Source organism: Gopherus flavomarginatus, chromosome 3 (genome assembly GCF_025201925.1).
Source record: "Gopherus flavomarginatus isolate rGopFla2 chromosome 3, rGopFla2.mat.asm, whole genome shotgun sequence".
Lineage (NCBI taxonomy): Eukaryota > Metazoa > Chordata > Testudines > Testudinidae > Gopherus > Gopherus flavomarginatus.
The window spans coordinates 239,151,133-239,166,302 of record NC_066619.1 but is presented as its reverse complement, the minus strand read 5'-3'; the positions used below and the strand labels follow the sequence as shown (position 1 = coordinate 239,166,302).

Sequence of the window (15,170 nt, the reverse complement as noted above, 5' to 3'; positions counted from 1 at the left end):
TTGACCCTGAGAGAAGTTAAAGACTATGATGTTGCATTTGAGGCTTGATTAATTAAGGAGGTGGAAGATAGGCATCCCTTGGGGTACCTAGGTTCTTCTGTTGATGATATTCCGGCTGTCAGACCCAGGAATAAGATGTTGCCAGCCCAGAGCCATATCTGCACCAGCTGGGGCACTGCTCTGAATAGGGAATCCCTGATACCCTCTTTGGGTTCATTCTCTGATGGCAGGGGAAGAGGGATCTTTGCTTGATGCTGGTGAGACATAATATGTTGACAATGGGGAGGAGGCATATATTTTCTTACTGAAAGGTTATCCCAAGGGATGGAATCGGGCTGGTACCAGCTCCAGTGCTGGGCAGCTCTTCAGTACTGGGAAGGTCTCCTGGGTGGTATGGATGCCCCTGCAGAATATCTGAGGTCCTTGCTTTGCCCATCATGGGCATTGGTATGAGGATCTGTGCTGGTCTACTTGACTGCTTAATGGATTTTGCCCTTAGAGTGGTGTTCTGTGTTCTCTCTCCAGAAGCTCCCCTCGGTCCAGGAGCTATGCTTATGCTCAGACTGGCTATGAGAGTCCCTATCCCATTTATGAGTGGTTTCAGGTGCTGGCTTTGCTGCATGAGCTGATTCGGGCAGTTGGTACAGAAGCCTGAATTGCCAGTGCCAGAACTACTAGCGATGGGGCTGTTGATGCTGAGACAACTGGGGCCAAAGCAGTCATCAGCACTGACTCCGTCAATATCCTCTTCACCTTCTTTTCACTGCTCCCGGAGTACAGAGAGAGTTTGAGGGAGCGCTGGTCAATGCTGGTTTATCTGGTCTCACTCTAGTCCTAATTGTCGCTGTTAGGTCCAAAGTGAACCACATGAATTGCTCCAGTAGATGTATGCTGAGCTGCACATCCCTAGACTTGCGTGTCCAGGCTGAGAAGGACTAGCATACCAAGCACTTATCTGGGATGAGGCTCTCCCTTAGTGTTCCTGTTCAGTCTCCCACAATTCTGCATGTCTGGGCTGCTCTCCTCACTCCATAGCTCACCAGAGATTGATCACTGTTTCACCACTGCATGCTCTGGCCATGCCCCCTCTGCTTCCACTTGCTGCAAGCTTTTCCAAAGCTGTAAAACTTGTGTAAAATCACTAACAAATACTCCAGAGGTAATGAAATAACTACGTACATTAGACCAAGAAAGACAGTCATATGGTAATGATGTCACTTAGTATCTGATCTTTGGCTCATGAGCTATATAGAGTTGGTAGAATTGTGGGAGATGCTGCTAGCATAAAGGAAATTATTGATAAGAAATTTTCCATTCTGCATCCCAGTGTCTTCTACAATTATGGAGATCTGGGAAGTAGCAAGAAGTGAACAGATATAGGGAGGGTTATGAAAAAATGTTTGTTAGGAAAGGAAACAAGGAAGTATCCCCCTCTTTGCTCAAAAGACTTATTTCTGGGCCGCCAGATGCAGCACCTTCCTGCCAAAGGAGACCTCTGCTGAAGACAGAAAATCCATCTTATAGTGCTTAATAAAGGTGTTAGCTGTAGATCAAGATGCTGCTTTGCAAATTTCTGATGTGGACAAACTTGCTTATTCAGCTCATAAGTTTGCTAGGGATGTCATGGAGTTTGCCTTGATCCCTTCTGGAACATGAACTTCTGATGATTTGTAGGCTATGACAATACATCATCTAATCCACATAGCAGTGAAGGACTTGGAAGGTCTGAGTTCCTGACATTTTGGATGGAAGGACACAAATAGAGGGCCTGATCTTCTTGTTGATTCTGTACACTTGAGATATATTTTCAATACTCTTCTGACATCTAAGCTGTGCCACATCTTTTCAGTTGGAAAATGTGATCGGAAAATGAATGAAGGAAGCACAACCTCTTGAGAAGTGTGGTGAGAAGTGTGGATGGAGGAATTTACCTTAGGAAGAAAGGATTCTGGTGTCCTGAGCACTACTAAGGCTGCTGGATAGATAAAGCTGCCAGGTCTGACAGCTATTGAGAAACAAATCTTAATAGATAAATAAAACGCCAACACTGAAGTTAAAGGCTCTAAGAGATGGCTTGTCAAGGCCCTCAAAACCAGCATTAGATTCTATTTTGGAAAGAGTGGCCTGACTGCTGGTCTGACTAATCAGACTGCTCAAAGGAATCTGGCTACTGTAGATTGTCTGCCAAGGAGCCCAAGGACCCTGCAAATAGCACAGTAGTAAAGAGCAGATACCTGATGTGCAATGGTACTGGGCTGAAAGGCACTGTCTGTGCCTTCTTGGAGAAAGTCCAGAATGGTTGGAATCCCTGAATTTCTGGGATTTGCATTGTGCTTTGGCACTAGTTGTTGAATCTGGACCACACAGAAGAGCACACTTTTAGTGTCCATAGCTTTCATAGACAAAAGCATGGCCTTAATAAGTCTGGACAACAGACTGAGACCCTCTAGTGCTTCCATCTGAATAGCCAGGCTGTTAGTTGAAGGATGAAGAATAGGACTTTGCAAGAGAAGGTCCGGTCTTCACAAAAGTTGGAGTGGAGGCTCCAGGTTCAGATCTATCTCATCTGAGAATCAAAATCTTCTTGGCTAATGAGTTATCAGAATTACAGTAATCTATTCTTGTTTTATTTGCTGGACCACCTTCCCAGTAGTGGAAAGGGTGGAAACACTGCAGCAGGCCCTGCAGTCAACTGTGTGATAAGTAAAGCTCCATGTTTGTCACGGAAGTCACGGATTCCATGACTTTCCGTGACTTCTGCAGCAGCCCATATGGCTGGCCCAGGAGCTGCCTGAGCAGCTTGGGCAGCCCCAGTCTCGACCCCCTGGCCTCCCAGCAGCAGGAGTTTGGGTGTGTGGGGGATCAGGACTGGGGATGGGGTGCGGGGCAGTGCTTACCTGGGGGGGGGGGTCTCTGGAAGGGCGACAGGAAATCCCCTCCCTTAGCTCCTAACTCCACGTGCTGCCTTCGCCCGTAGGCACGGCTCCCACAGCTCCCACTGGCTGCAGTTCCCAGCCAATGGGAGCTGCAGAACTGGGGTTTGGGGCGGAGCGGAGGCAGCATGTGGAGCTAGTAGCTGGAGATCGCTGCTTCCCAGGAGCCAGGTAGGGAACCTGCCCCATCCCCACCAACTGTCCCACACAGCACCTGTGGCAGCCCCCTGGCAGCGATCCTCCCTCCCCTCTTCGAGTACTTGAGACACCCCCCCTGGGCTGCACGTATCTCGCACCCACAGCTGACCTCCCACCCCTGAGCTGCCCCCTGTAGTTTTAGTCGGGCTATATAGTAAAAGTCATGGACAGGTCATGGGCTGTGGATTTTTGTTTACTGCCTATTACCTGTCCATTACTTTTACTAAAAATACCTGTAACTGAAACGTAGTCTTAGTGATAAGGCATCTGTCCCCAAAAATCTGGGGTCTACCTTCCTTGTGAATTATTTTGGCATCTTTGTGTTCATGTGATTTGCAAACAGGTCAGTCAAAGGTAGGCTGAACATCCGAAAAATTAGCCTGAAAACCATCTGATTCAGGCACCACTCAGAATTGTTGATCCTGAAGCAGTCAGATCCTATTTTATGTAGATGACTCTGAAGGAAAGGAGAAATGGCTCCACCCACCTCATTATTTCCACTTGTAGTGCCAGATTTCTTGTTCCCCCTTCATTGTTTAAATATGCAACCTTAATTATATTGTCTGATTGAACTAGGACATGGTTCCCTGCTAGGATGGACTGGAACAGTTGCAGGGCCAGTTTGACTGCTCTGAGCTCTACAAGGTTTATGCGGTGAGTCTCTTCCTCTGGGTTCCAGAGATCCTGGGTTGATCTGATCTCCAAATGAGCTCCCCAGCCCTCTAGGCAGGCATCAGTTGTGAGAGCTAGAGGATCTGGAAGGCAGATGGGCATGCCTTTGCAGACATTGCTGTGGGCTGATCACCATTGTGGGGAATTGAACATGTGTCATAACTCATACTTGATCTTTCATGTGTTCTGGGAAGTGGTCCCACACTTTTGGGATGAAGGCTTGAAGATGTCTGCTGGGTGACTGACCCATGGAATGATCCCTACACATGACACCAGGAGGCCTAGTAGTTGGAAACACAGTGCTATGGTAGGCCTTTTGCAGCTCCAGAGCAGGATGATAAACTCCTGGATTTTCTGTAACCTTTCTAATGATAGGTAGAACTTTGCTATGATGATATCTAACTCCGCTCTCAGGTGGCTTATTCTGGTGGATGGAATCAAGGAACTTCTCTTGACATTGATGATGAAGCCGTGCTCCTGTAGAAGATTCAGCATCTGAGGCATGGCTTTGTGCACTGCTGGTTGCAGTGGAGCTCTGATCAGGATGTTTGTATACGATGGAGTACAGGAAAATTCCCTTCAACCTGAGTCTGGCTATAATCACCAACATTATCTTTCTAGTATCAGAGGGGTAGCTGTGTTAGTCTGGATCTGTAAAAGCAGCAAAGAGTACCATGGCACCTTATAGACTAACAGACGTATTGGAGCATGAGCTTTCATGGGTGAATACATGCATCCGACGAAGTGGGTATTCACCCATGAAAGCTCATGCTCCAATACGTCTGTTAGTCTATAAGGTGTCACAGGACTCTTTGCTGCTTTTACTATCTTTCTAAAAACCCTGGAGGCCATGGACAGGCTGAGCAGGAGTGTTCGGTACTGATAATGTTTCCTGCTGTAGGTGAACCTCAGAAGTCTGTGGTGGCACAATCTGATGGGGATAAGGAGATGTGTGTCTTCTAGATCCACTGAGGTCAAGTATTCCTCCCAGGACAGGGATGACACCACAGAGGCCCGCATCTCCATCCGAAAGTTCATTTTCTTCATCCATTTGTTAACCCTTTTGAGTTTGAGTATGGCTCTGATACCAACCCCCTCTCCCTTGCCTTCCTGTGAACTTCTGAATGATGAAGAAGATAGAATAGAATCCACAGAACCTTTCTTCTGTGGGAACCCACTCAATCACTCTTATATCCAGAAGTTGAGATATTTTTTTCTGGACCACACTGTGTTTTGAAGGGTCTCTGGAAACTGGCACCTGGATGAAGAATGAATGAGATGGAGCCTGCAGCTTGAGGAAGTATCCCTATCTCACTATCTCCCTGATCCACTTGTCTGTAATCAATGAAAACCATTCCTTTAGGAAATGGGAAACTCTACCCCCAGCTTCAGCTCTGGGTGGAGGCCTATGTGACCTGTAACATAAAGTGGATTGGTGGGGGTTCAGACTTCTCTGGACTTTTCTCCCAAACCCTGATTCAGTTATTTTCCTCTGAAGAATCTGTTGTGCCTGTGCTGGTATTTCTGTGATGATGAAGGGCAAAAGGAGCGCCTCTGTCTGAAGGTTGGTCTATATTCTCTCCTGAGGACACTGAATGGACAAGGGAGAGGCAGTCTGGATTTTGTCACACTGTCAGCCACCACCTTATCCAGCTTTTCTCCAAAGAGCAGGCAGCCTGTAAACTTGGCTGAGCAGAGGACCTGCTTAGAGTAAATATCCACTTTCCAGGATCAAAGCTCAGTGGCGCCTGGTTACTGAGCTGGAAGCCATGGCTTGGGCTGAGAACCTCATTGCATCTAATGCTGTTGCTAGGGGTGACTTTCTTTAAAATAGAAACAGAGTCAGGGTGATCTCTGTCCTTACGGACTTTAAGATCTTCCAGCCACGAGAGGGATGCTCTTGCAAAGCAGGAAGGAGGACTTAAGGGGTGTCACAGTGGCGGTGGAGGATTTTGAGAGGAGAAATTCACTCTAAGACTTACTCTCAGGAGCCTGTTCAAGTTGGATTTGAATCATGGAGATGACCTTATTGCACCTAGTCTAGAACTTCTCAAAGGGGCAAAAAAATCTTTGCTGTATTTTTTCCCAATCCTGATCAGAATTCGAGTCCAATAGCTCACCATTCTCAGTGGATGAGTGGAAAAAAGAGGAGGAGGAAGAAGAGTCGAAGGACTTTTATCTCCTAGATATTCTGAGCTTTTTCCCTTTTCTGTGTTTTTTGATTTAACTCTTTTTGCATGCTTTGGGAGTGTGGAGGCTCTGCTGTACTATGGTGAAGCCTTTTACAGCTTGCCTTCTTTAGGGCTTGAAGCCCTCTCAAGGGATCTGTCTCTGAATCATACCCCACTGGCTCCCCTTCCCCCTGGGTTAGAATCTTCATGGTTGACTTGGAAGGGAGAGGGGCTGATTAGAAGCCCGGCTTTTTTCCCCCAGGGCATTCGGGACTCACTTTAAGACTTGGGGCGGTGAGAACCTGCAAGTCTCCTTCTCTGTTCTGTAGAGGCCCTTGTGACTTACTCCTCAAGTTGAGTGGTCAGGGTCCTCCTTTGCTTTTGGAACTTCGTCCTGCTGTGCACTGGAATTCCCAATCCATTATTCCTCTGATGAATCATGGCTGCCTTGATGGGTAGAGGACTCTACCTGCCTGTTTGACTCATAGCCCTGGGACCTAATGGAGTTTAGGGTTGGTTGGATGGTGCAGGCTGGGCACAACTCGCCATCTACCAATCCTGGGAAGGATGCCTCATATACAGATCATGACTTGGATTTGAGCCAGTGCTTTCTTGGCAGTTCTGTCATACCTGCATAGGGGCAGAGGAGCTGGTAGGGAGATAGATACTGCAGAAGAGGCTGAGAGTGGGTTATACTCCCAGACAGTTAACCAACCCATGGAGGATGAGGACTGCTGAAACAGAAGAACATTGCTCCTTGTGCCCAAGAACGGGGAAGACATGAAAAAAAAACAAAGGTGAAGGCAGGAGCAATTGAAGCAGCCAAACTGTCTGCTGCTGTAGAGGCAGAGAATCTGGTGGGTGCGGAGGGGACAAGGCCACAGCGTGCAATGCCAAAATGCTGATCTGCCTCCAGTGAGCTGCAGGGTGAGGAGAGCAGCCCAGATATCCAGAACTGTGGGAGATGCTGGGCTGCAGAAGATGCATCGGGTGTATCCATCCTTGATAGAGATCAGTCCACTGCAGGAGGCCAGGTTTGCATCCTGAGTGCTTGGACTTCACCACAAGCTGTGATAGTTGGCATGAAGGTGTGCAGGGGGACCAAATGGTTTTTCTCTCTCTCTTTTTTTTTTAAAAAAAGGTACATCCTTTAGAGAAAAAGCATGACAATAATATTCTTTGTTAAAAGGTTGAAAGAACTGATTTAAGGTCTCTGAAGTTCGGACACTTGCTGGGTTCTGTCTTGCTGCCATGGGTGGTAAAAAGGAACTGAGGGAGGAATGCAGCCACTCTGGCTTTTATGCCTTTTCATGGGAACACAAAAAGGCACAGGGGGCATACATGGCTCCCACAGATACTGCCATTCAAAAAAAATCCAATCTCGCATGCATGCAGTGCATACACCTTGACAGTAGTATCCACACTGACACACACTTGAAGAACAATTGATTATTCAGGACTATTTCCTCCTGTTTCAATTCAGATACTTCCCATTTCACTAAGGAGATGAGCCTGATAAGGATGTATGTTTGTACTTCTCTAGCAGGATTTATTTTGTTCTGTGCATAGGGAAACAGGAACATACTTTAAGGGAATGAATTCCTATCTTAAGAGAGGAAGGGAAAAAGAAGTGCAAGTAACAATATGAGATTGCTGTTTTTAATGACTCGAGGAAGCCCTCAGTTGCTGGTTGAGAGAGGTATTTAAGAAAATGAAAAACATGTTTTTATTCCATTACCTAGTACAGGGGATAGAAAACTAAAGAAAAGTACAAATTGTAATTAATAAACAAAAAGAAAGTAACAGGTGAGTGAGTTAGGTTTCTGGTTACTTCTGACAACTCAGATGCCTCCATGGGGAGCATCTAGCAAGTCCTTGATGTTGGCCTTGACTCATGGGGCACTATCTTCTCCAATATTAAGAGGAGGAAGAGAGAGTTGTGTGTACACAGGGCCCCAAACCAATTTCACTGCTGAATCATCTGGGGTCTGTCCCCCAGGGATTTAAATGCACCATGGAAAATGCCAGGAAATTACAATCCTCATTCTTTCCTTTGCACAAAAGATAGCACCCTGTAAAAAGGGCAAACAGGCCTATCCTTTCTCCTTTGTTTTGTGAGCTTGCTGGCAGAGAACAGAGTCTGCAAATCATGCACCTCACAGGATCATCCAATTTGTCCATTTATTCTCAAGACACCACACTGTTTTTTACATGGAAGCGTTGACACAAAGAAAGAAAAAGGATAAATAATATTGGAAACATATATTTAAAATATAGGCATTTTTTAAAGGTAATAATTGGAGATATACCAACCTCCTAGAACTGGAAGGGACCTTGAAAGGTCATTGAGTCCAGCCCCCTGCCTTCACTAGCAGGACCAATTTTTGCCCCAGATCCCTAAATGGCCCCCTCAAGGATTGAACTCACAATGCTGGGTTTAGCAGGCCAATGCTCAAACCACTGAGCTATCCCTCCCCTCTCCCTTACTATATCATTATTAAGTATACATATATAGAATAAAGAAGAAGCAAAGTTAAAAGAGAAAGAGATAAGAAAAAATAACCAGCTAATAGAACACCAGACAACGGCAGCAAGACTTACAGTGTAAACAATGTTACCCAAGAGCAGGTAGTCTGAAGTTTTACCATTGCCAAATACAGTACCTGCAAGAAAAAAAAAGAATGATGATTTTTTAAAAAAGGTTTATTTATGGGATATTCCCTGCAATTCTGTTTTTGTAAAGGTATAGTCTAACAGGATTCTTTCTGTTGGGCACTGGGTCTGGTGCTCCCAACACAAGACAAGGCAGAATTTCCTGAAATGAATTCCTTTTAGGTTATCTTTAGTAGTGGTGACCAGTGACTGGTCAGAGCAGGGAGAGCAATTATTAATGTCTTAGCTCTCCAGAACTTTCCAGCTATAAATTATGTAAGAAACATAAAAGCTAAATATATTTTTTAATCACAGAATTTACAAACACAATAATTTCTCTCAAGGCATATATGAAGTATACATATTTTTGGACATGATACTGTCTGTCTGCCTGCCTATCTATTTATCTAAGCAAACATGTTTCTGGAATAGGGATAGCCAACTCTTCTGCCCTAGCATTTTAATTCTTTTTTGGAATGTTTGTTATTTGAGCTGGCCAAAATTGGACAGTTCTGTGATTTTGTGTATTTAATGTGTTTGTATACAAGTTTGTGTGTGGATATACACATCTTATATACACTAACGTATATATACTACCTCATACACAAACATAAGTATCTGTGTATATAAAAGCACATTTGCAAGGCTTCCTGAAACATGAATTTTGAATATCGGGGGGTAGCCATGTTAGTCTGGATCTGTAAAAGCAGCAAAGAGTCCTGTGGCACCTTATCGACTAACAGATGTATTGGAGCATAAGCTTTCATGGGTGAATACACACTTCGTCAAACAAACCAGAAAGTTTATTATGTTGTACAGATCCCAATCACTTTAGCAATGGAAAGGAAGCACTACTGTATGTAATCCTTTTAATAGTTTTTTTATGAAGCAAGGAGGGGACACAAAAAAGGAGTGAGATGAGATACCTGAAAGAAAGAGGAGACAGGTCGTGAGAAAGGGGAAGAAAAAGAAGGGAAATTTGGGTGGCAGTAAGGAAAGAAATAATGGCCAAGTCAGAAGGGAAAAAAAAAAAGGAGAGAGGAGCTCTTTTCCTCTTTAGTCAGTTTGGGTTGAGAGCATGAGAAAGATACAGAACTCAACAGGCAGGTAGTTGCAGTCTGTAGTAGAAAGTATACTGCACAATCCACTTTTTGCTACCTTGCCTTGCATTAGGTTTATTGATATTCTGTTGATTAATTTTATTATTCTACTGTTTGTGAATTTAAACATTTTACTTGTTTATTTTCATTTTACTCCCTTTATATCCCTTTTACAAAAGGCTGGAACAGAAATTAGTTTTTATCATGCATTAGAAGTACTTCTGTCTTTCCCCTTCAAAAGAAATCACTAATGGTTCATCAGGATAACGGGATGTCAACAGTGTCATAGTCAAGAATCATAAAATTACTTTTTTACTGACATAATTACAAAATTATGACAAAAACCTTATTTTAGGAAAATAGGAAATCCCAAAGCTTAATTAGCCTTCAGGTTGTTTAGTGATTGTTGCAATAGCTGCTGTTAGTGACAGCTCTTTTGTTGGTTGACAGTGAAAAGACTGGTACTGACACAGCTACAACTACACTGCATATTGAAAAAACCCTGACAGATAGAGGGATTGGGGCTATTATTACTTGCTGACATGCTATATATTGCTGCTACAAAAGGTTATAGATGTGGATGTTCCTGCCTGCTTCAACACTAGATATATAGACGACCAAGAGAGGTGCACAGATGGAGTAGATGCAAATAGGGGGAGTTTGCTTGGAAGTTTGCCTAGGGGGAGAGGCCAAAGATTTTTTGCCTTTCAGCCTTCTGGGAACAGTAAATACATCAACTGGAGAGAAGAGGCTCTTGATACATTAAAAAGGAAGAAAATACGGAAATGAGGAGTTCAGGGTGCAGAAGGGGGCATGTCTTGCACGACCTACTCATAACTAAACTAGGAAATACAGCCTAGGAGGAGCTACTATAAGGTGGGTGCATAACTGGTTGGAAAACCATTCCCAGACAATAATCAGGACTTCACAGTCAAGTGGGGTGCAACAGGCAGGGCCGTCCCCAGGGGTGTGGGGGGCTGGGACATAGGTGCTGAGTTTCTAATCTGCCAGGGGGTGCTCCCCCTGGCTCCGTCCAGTCCCCAGTGCGCTGCTCCCTCGCTCCCCTTCCCTCCCCTCCCCCCTCAGCGCCATATGATGCTGCAAAACATCTGATCTGTGGCAGGTGGTAGGCACTGAGAGGGAGGGGGAGGCACTGATCGGTGGGGCCCGCAGGAGGCACCGAGGGGTGGGGGAGGTTCTTATGTGTGCGGAGGGCTCTTTTTCGCCCAGCCCACTCGCCTGCTGCTCACCTACCTGTTCGCCTCCTCACTCTGCTCACCCACCCACTTCGCCACCCCGCCTGCCTCCTCACGATTAGAAGTGCGCCCCCCCAAAGTGCAGGGCTCGGGGCGGTCACCCTGATTCACCATACCCAAGGAATGGCTCTGCCCACAGGGATTAGTTCTGGGTCTGATTCTGTTTAATATCTTCATAAATGATTTATAGAATGGCATAGAGAGTACACTTATAAAGTTTGTGGATGATATTAAGCCAGGAAGGGTTGCAAGTGCTTTGGAGAATAGGAGCAAAATTCAAAGTGATCTGGACAAACTGGAGAGTTGGTCTAAAGTAAATAGGATGCAATTTGATAAGGACAAAAGCAAAGTACCCCACTTAAGAAAGTACAATCAGTTGCACACATACAAAATGGGAAATGACTACCTAGGAAGGAGTATTGCAAAAAAGGGATCTGGGGGGTCATAGTGGATCACAAGCTAAATATGAGTCAACAGTGTAATACTGTTGCAAAAAAAAGCAAACATCATTCTGGGATGTATTAGCAGGAGTGTTGTAAGGAAGGCACAAGAAGTAATTCTTCTGCTCTACTCTGTGCTGGTTAGATCTCAGTTGGAGTAGTGTGTCCAGTTCTGGGCACCATATTTCAGGAAAGATGTGGACAAATTGGAGAAAGTCCAGGGAAGAGCAACAAAAATGATTAAGGATCAAGAAAACATGACCTATGAGGGAAGATTGAAAAATTTGGCTTTGTTTAGTCTGGAGAACAGAAGATTGAGAGGGGACATGATAACAGTTTTCAACTACATAAAAGGTTGCTATAAGGGGAAGGGAAAAGAATTGTTCTCACTAACCTCTGAGGATAGGACAAGAAGCAATGGGCTTAAATTGCAGTAAGGGTGGTTTAGGTTGGAAATTAGAAAAAACTTCCTGTCAGGGTAGTTAAGCACTGGAATAAATGGCCTAGAGAGGCTATAGAATCTCCACCAGAGACTTTTAGAAGCAGGTTAGACAAACACCTGTTAGGGATGGTCTAGATTAGGGATCAGCAATCTTTGGCACATGGCCTATGAGGGTAATCTGTTGGTGGCCATGAGAGATTTTGTTTACATTGACCATCTGCAGGCATGGCCCCCTGCTGCTCCCAGTGGCGGCAGTTTGCCGTTCCCAGCCAATGGGAGCTGTGGGAATCGGCACAGGCTGGAGGGACATTGCCGGCCCCTGGTCTAGATAATACTTAGTCCTTCCATGAGTGCAGGGGACTGTGCTAGATGACCTCTTAAGGTCCCTTCCAATTCTATAATTCTATGATTAGCTAACATACATGAGCTAGTATTGATGCGGGATTTTAACTTCCCTGATATCTGCTGGAAGACTATTACAGAAAAGCATAATATGTTCTTCAAGTTCTTAGCATGTGTAGGGGAAAACTTTCTGATTCAGAAAGCTGAGGAAACAACTGGGGGGGGGTGGTCATCCATTTTGGATCTGTTTTGACCACCAGGGATGAATTAGTTGCGAACACGAAGGGAGTCAGGAACTTCGGAGGAAATGATTATGATGTGATAGAAATCAAGATCCTAAGGAAAGGAGGACAGTAGAATAGCAAAACAAGGACACTGGACTTCAGAAGGGGAGATTTCAACCAACTCAGAGAAATAGTAGGCAAGGTCCCACGGAAAGACCAATTAGGAAGAAAACAAGATGAAGGGGGCTGGCAGTTCCTAAAAGATGTAATACTAGAGGCTCGACATGAAGCTATTCCAATACAGAGGAAAGATAAGAAGAGCCACAGGAGGCCAATGTGGCTGCACAAGGAGCTTTTTAGCTATCGAAGGGATACATACAGGAAAAGGAAGGAGGAGCATGTCACCAAGGAAGTATACATGGGAATAGCACAAGTATGTAGAGACAAAAACAGAAAAGACAAGGCACAGAATGAGTTACATCTGTCAAGGAATGCTAGAGACAACAAGAAGGGGTTCTTCAGATATGTCAGACAAAAAAGAATGATCAGGGATGGTGTGGGTCCATTGCTCAATGGAGAAGGTGAACTGGTAAGGGAAGATGATAGGAACACAGAGCTGCTCAATGCCTACTTTGCCTCAGTCTTCTCACAAAAAAATAACCTGACCAGATGGCTATAAAAATTACCATAGACGATGAAGGGGAAGGGATGCAGATCAGGATAAGTAAAGAGCATGTCAGAGAACTTCTGACCAATTTGAGTAATTCAAGTCAGTGGGGCCTGATGCTATTCACCCCAGGTTGCTGAAGGAATTAGCTGGGAAAAAACCCGTCAGAGTCACTGGAAATAATGGATGCAAACTCATGGATGACAGGAGAAGTCCCAGAAAACTGGAGAATGGCTTATGTACTGCCCATCTTTAAAAAGGGGGAAAAGGAGGACCTGGGAACTATAGACCAGTCATCCTGACCTTGATATCTGGAAAGCTTCTAGAACAATGTATAAAACATTTAATTTGCAAATACCTGGAGGATGCACAGGTATTAACTAGCAGCCAGCATGGATTTACTAAGAACAAATCATGCCAATAGAGCTTGATTTCCTTCTTTGATAGAGTAACTGGTTTGGTAGATAGGGGAAATGTGTTGGACATAATATATTTGGACTTGGCTTTTGACACAGTCCCACATGACATTCTGATAAATAAACGGGAGAAATGCAGGCTCAGCAGAACTACCATTAAGTGGATACATATTGGTTAAACAACTGCAAACAATGAATTAACTATTAATGGAATGATGTCAGATTGGAAGGAGCTCTTGAGAGGGGTTCTACAAGGATCTGTTCAGGATCTGGCGTTAACATATTTATTAATTATCTGGATATCGGTATACAGAGCATACTGATCAAGTCTGTAGATTACACAAAGCTAGAGGGGTTGCCAGTATTTTGAAAGGCAAAGGATAAGGACAGATTCCATCAATTCAGCCAAAATAGGATGCAGGATGGGTTGAGGGGCAACTCAAACAAATGTAATGACCAGTGAGTAATTTCCCTTTGTCATTTGTCCCTTCCTTCTTGCATCCTTTGGAAAATTCCAGACTATAAGTAGACATATTAAGCAGTCCTATAAGGGAAGGTGGGTTTATGTGAAAGGTGACTTGGAATATGTTAAGTATTAAGTCTGCCTCTGCTATCTATAAACACATGGGAAAGTGAGAAACATTTGTAAGGAACTGACTATAGCTTTGCAGATTTTTAGCCTGGGGACTTTAGTCCCACCCTGCGCAGGAGGTTAGAGTGGTCTCTCAGTGGCATAGGTGGAGTTAAGCCCATTTGTTCACAAGTGTTTAATCAATGACTGTTGGTGTCATAGTAGCTAGAGACTCTACCTAGGGTGTTAGAAATGGACAAACTATCTTTGTATTTCAGAAGGGCTGCATATGAAGTAGGTAAAACTAAATGGTTCTCCCTGCACTCACAATGTGTAGTTTCTTCTCAAGGGGAGAGGAAGGATTTGGGTAGAGGGTTGGCAGAATCATGGGCTTATTAACATGGAAGTCCAAAATCAATTATGAATTTCTAGACAAATGAAACAACATTTTGTCAGGTGAAAAACTCTAAGAATGGAAGTTATCAAACTTAATTATTCAACATGCAAAGATGAGGTTTTAGTAACAAATGGAGCTACTTCCACAGTAAAAGGATGCAGGAAAACTTTCATACATGTCCACAGACCTTAGGGGCCACCCAGATATTGACTGCCCTGTCCAATCTGATTTTGCATAGTATCCAGGGGAGAACAGTGAAGTGAAAATATAATGAAAGGCCTTTTCCCAACCCAGGGGAATACATTTCACCACAGGAAGGAGAGGTCTAAGAGCAGAAGCATGGGATCTGAAGGCAAACTTAGTAGTTCAACACCTGTTGCGGAGTCAGAGGTTACCTTCTAGTGCATGCACCTTAGCTCCAGAAGAAAGGAAGAGAACTATAGAAATCACTCTCTCTTTTTTATTCTGGAACCAGCTAGATTAAAAAAGACCTGAGAGCTGAAGTAGGGGGATGTCCTCAATGCTTCTTCGATGGAGGCTGGTACAATGTAGAGCCTTTAAAAGACAACGATACCAACCCTTGATTCTCATCACAAACTCTTTAGTGATACAGGTTTCCATCTCTGATTCTGTAACATAACTTCCAAGAGACTACAGGTGAGTCATACCATGTCTCTGCACCTCAGCCT

At 44.3% G+C, this 15,170-nt stretch overlaps 1 protein-coding gene across 5 annotated transcripts in view; it reads right to left on the bottom strand.

Annotated features, from left to right (window-relative positions):
* ATP8A1 (ATPase phospholipid transporting 8A1) overlaps positions 1-15,170 on the bottom strand; it is a 267,561-nt gene that overhangs the window by 40,939 nt on the left and 211,452 nt on the right. For all 5 annotated transcript variants that reach the window (XM_050947405.1, XM_050947406.1, XM_050947404.1 and 2 more), the window contains one exon: positions 8,576-8,637. In XM_050947405.1, the coding sequence (XP_050803362.1) occupies positions 8,576-8,637 (62 nt within the window). The remainder of the gene's footprint in view (positions 1-8,575; positions 8,638-15,170) is intronic.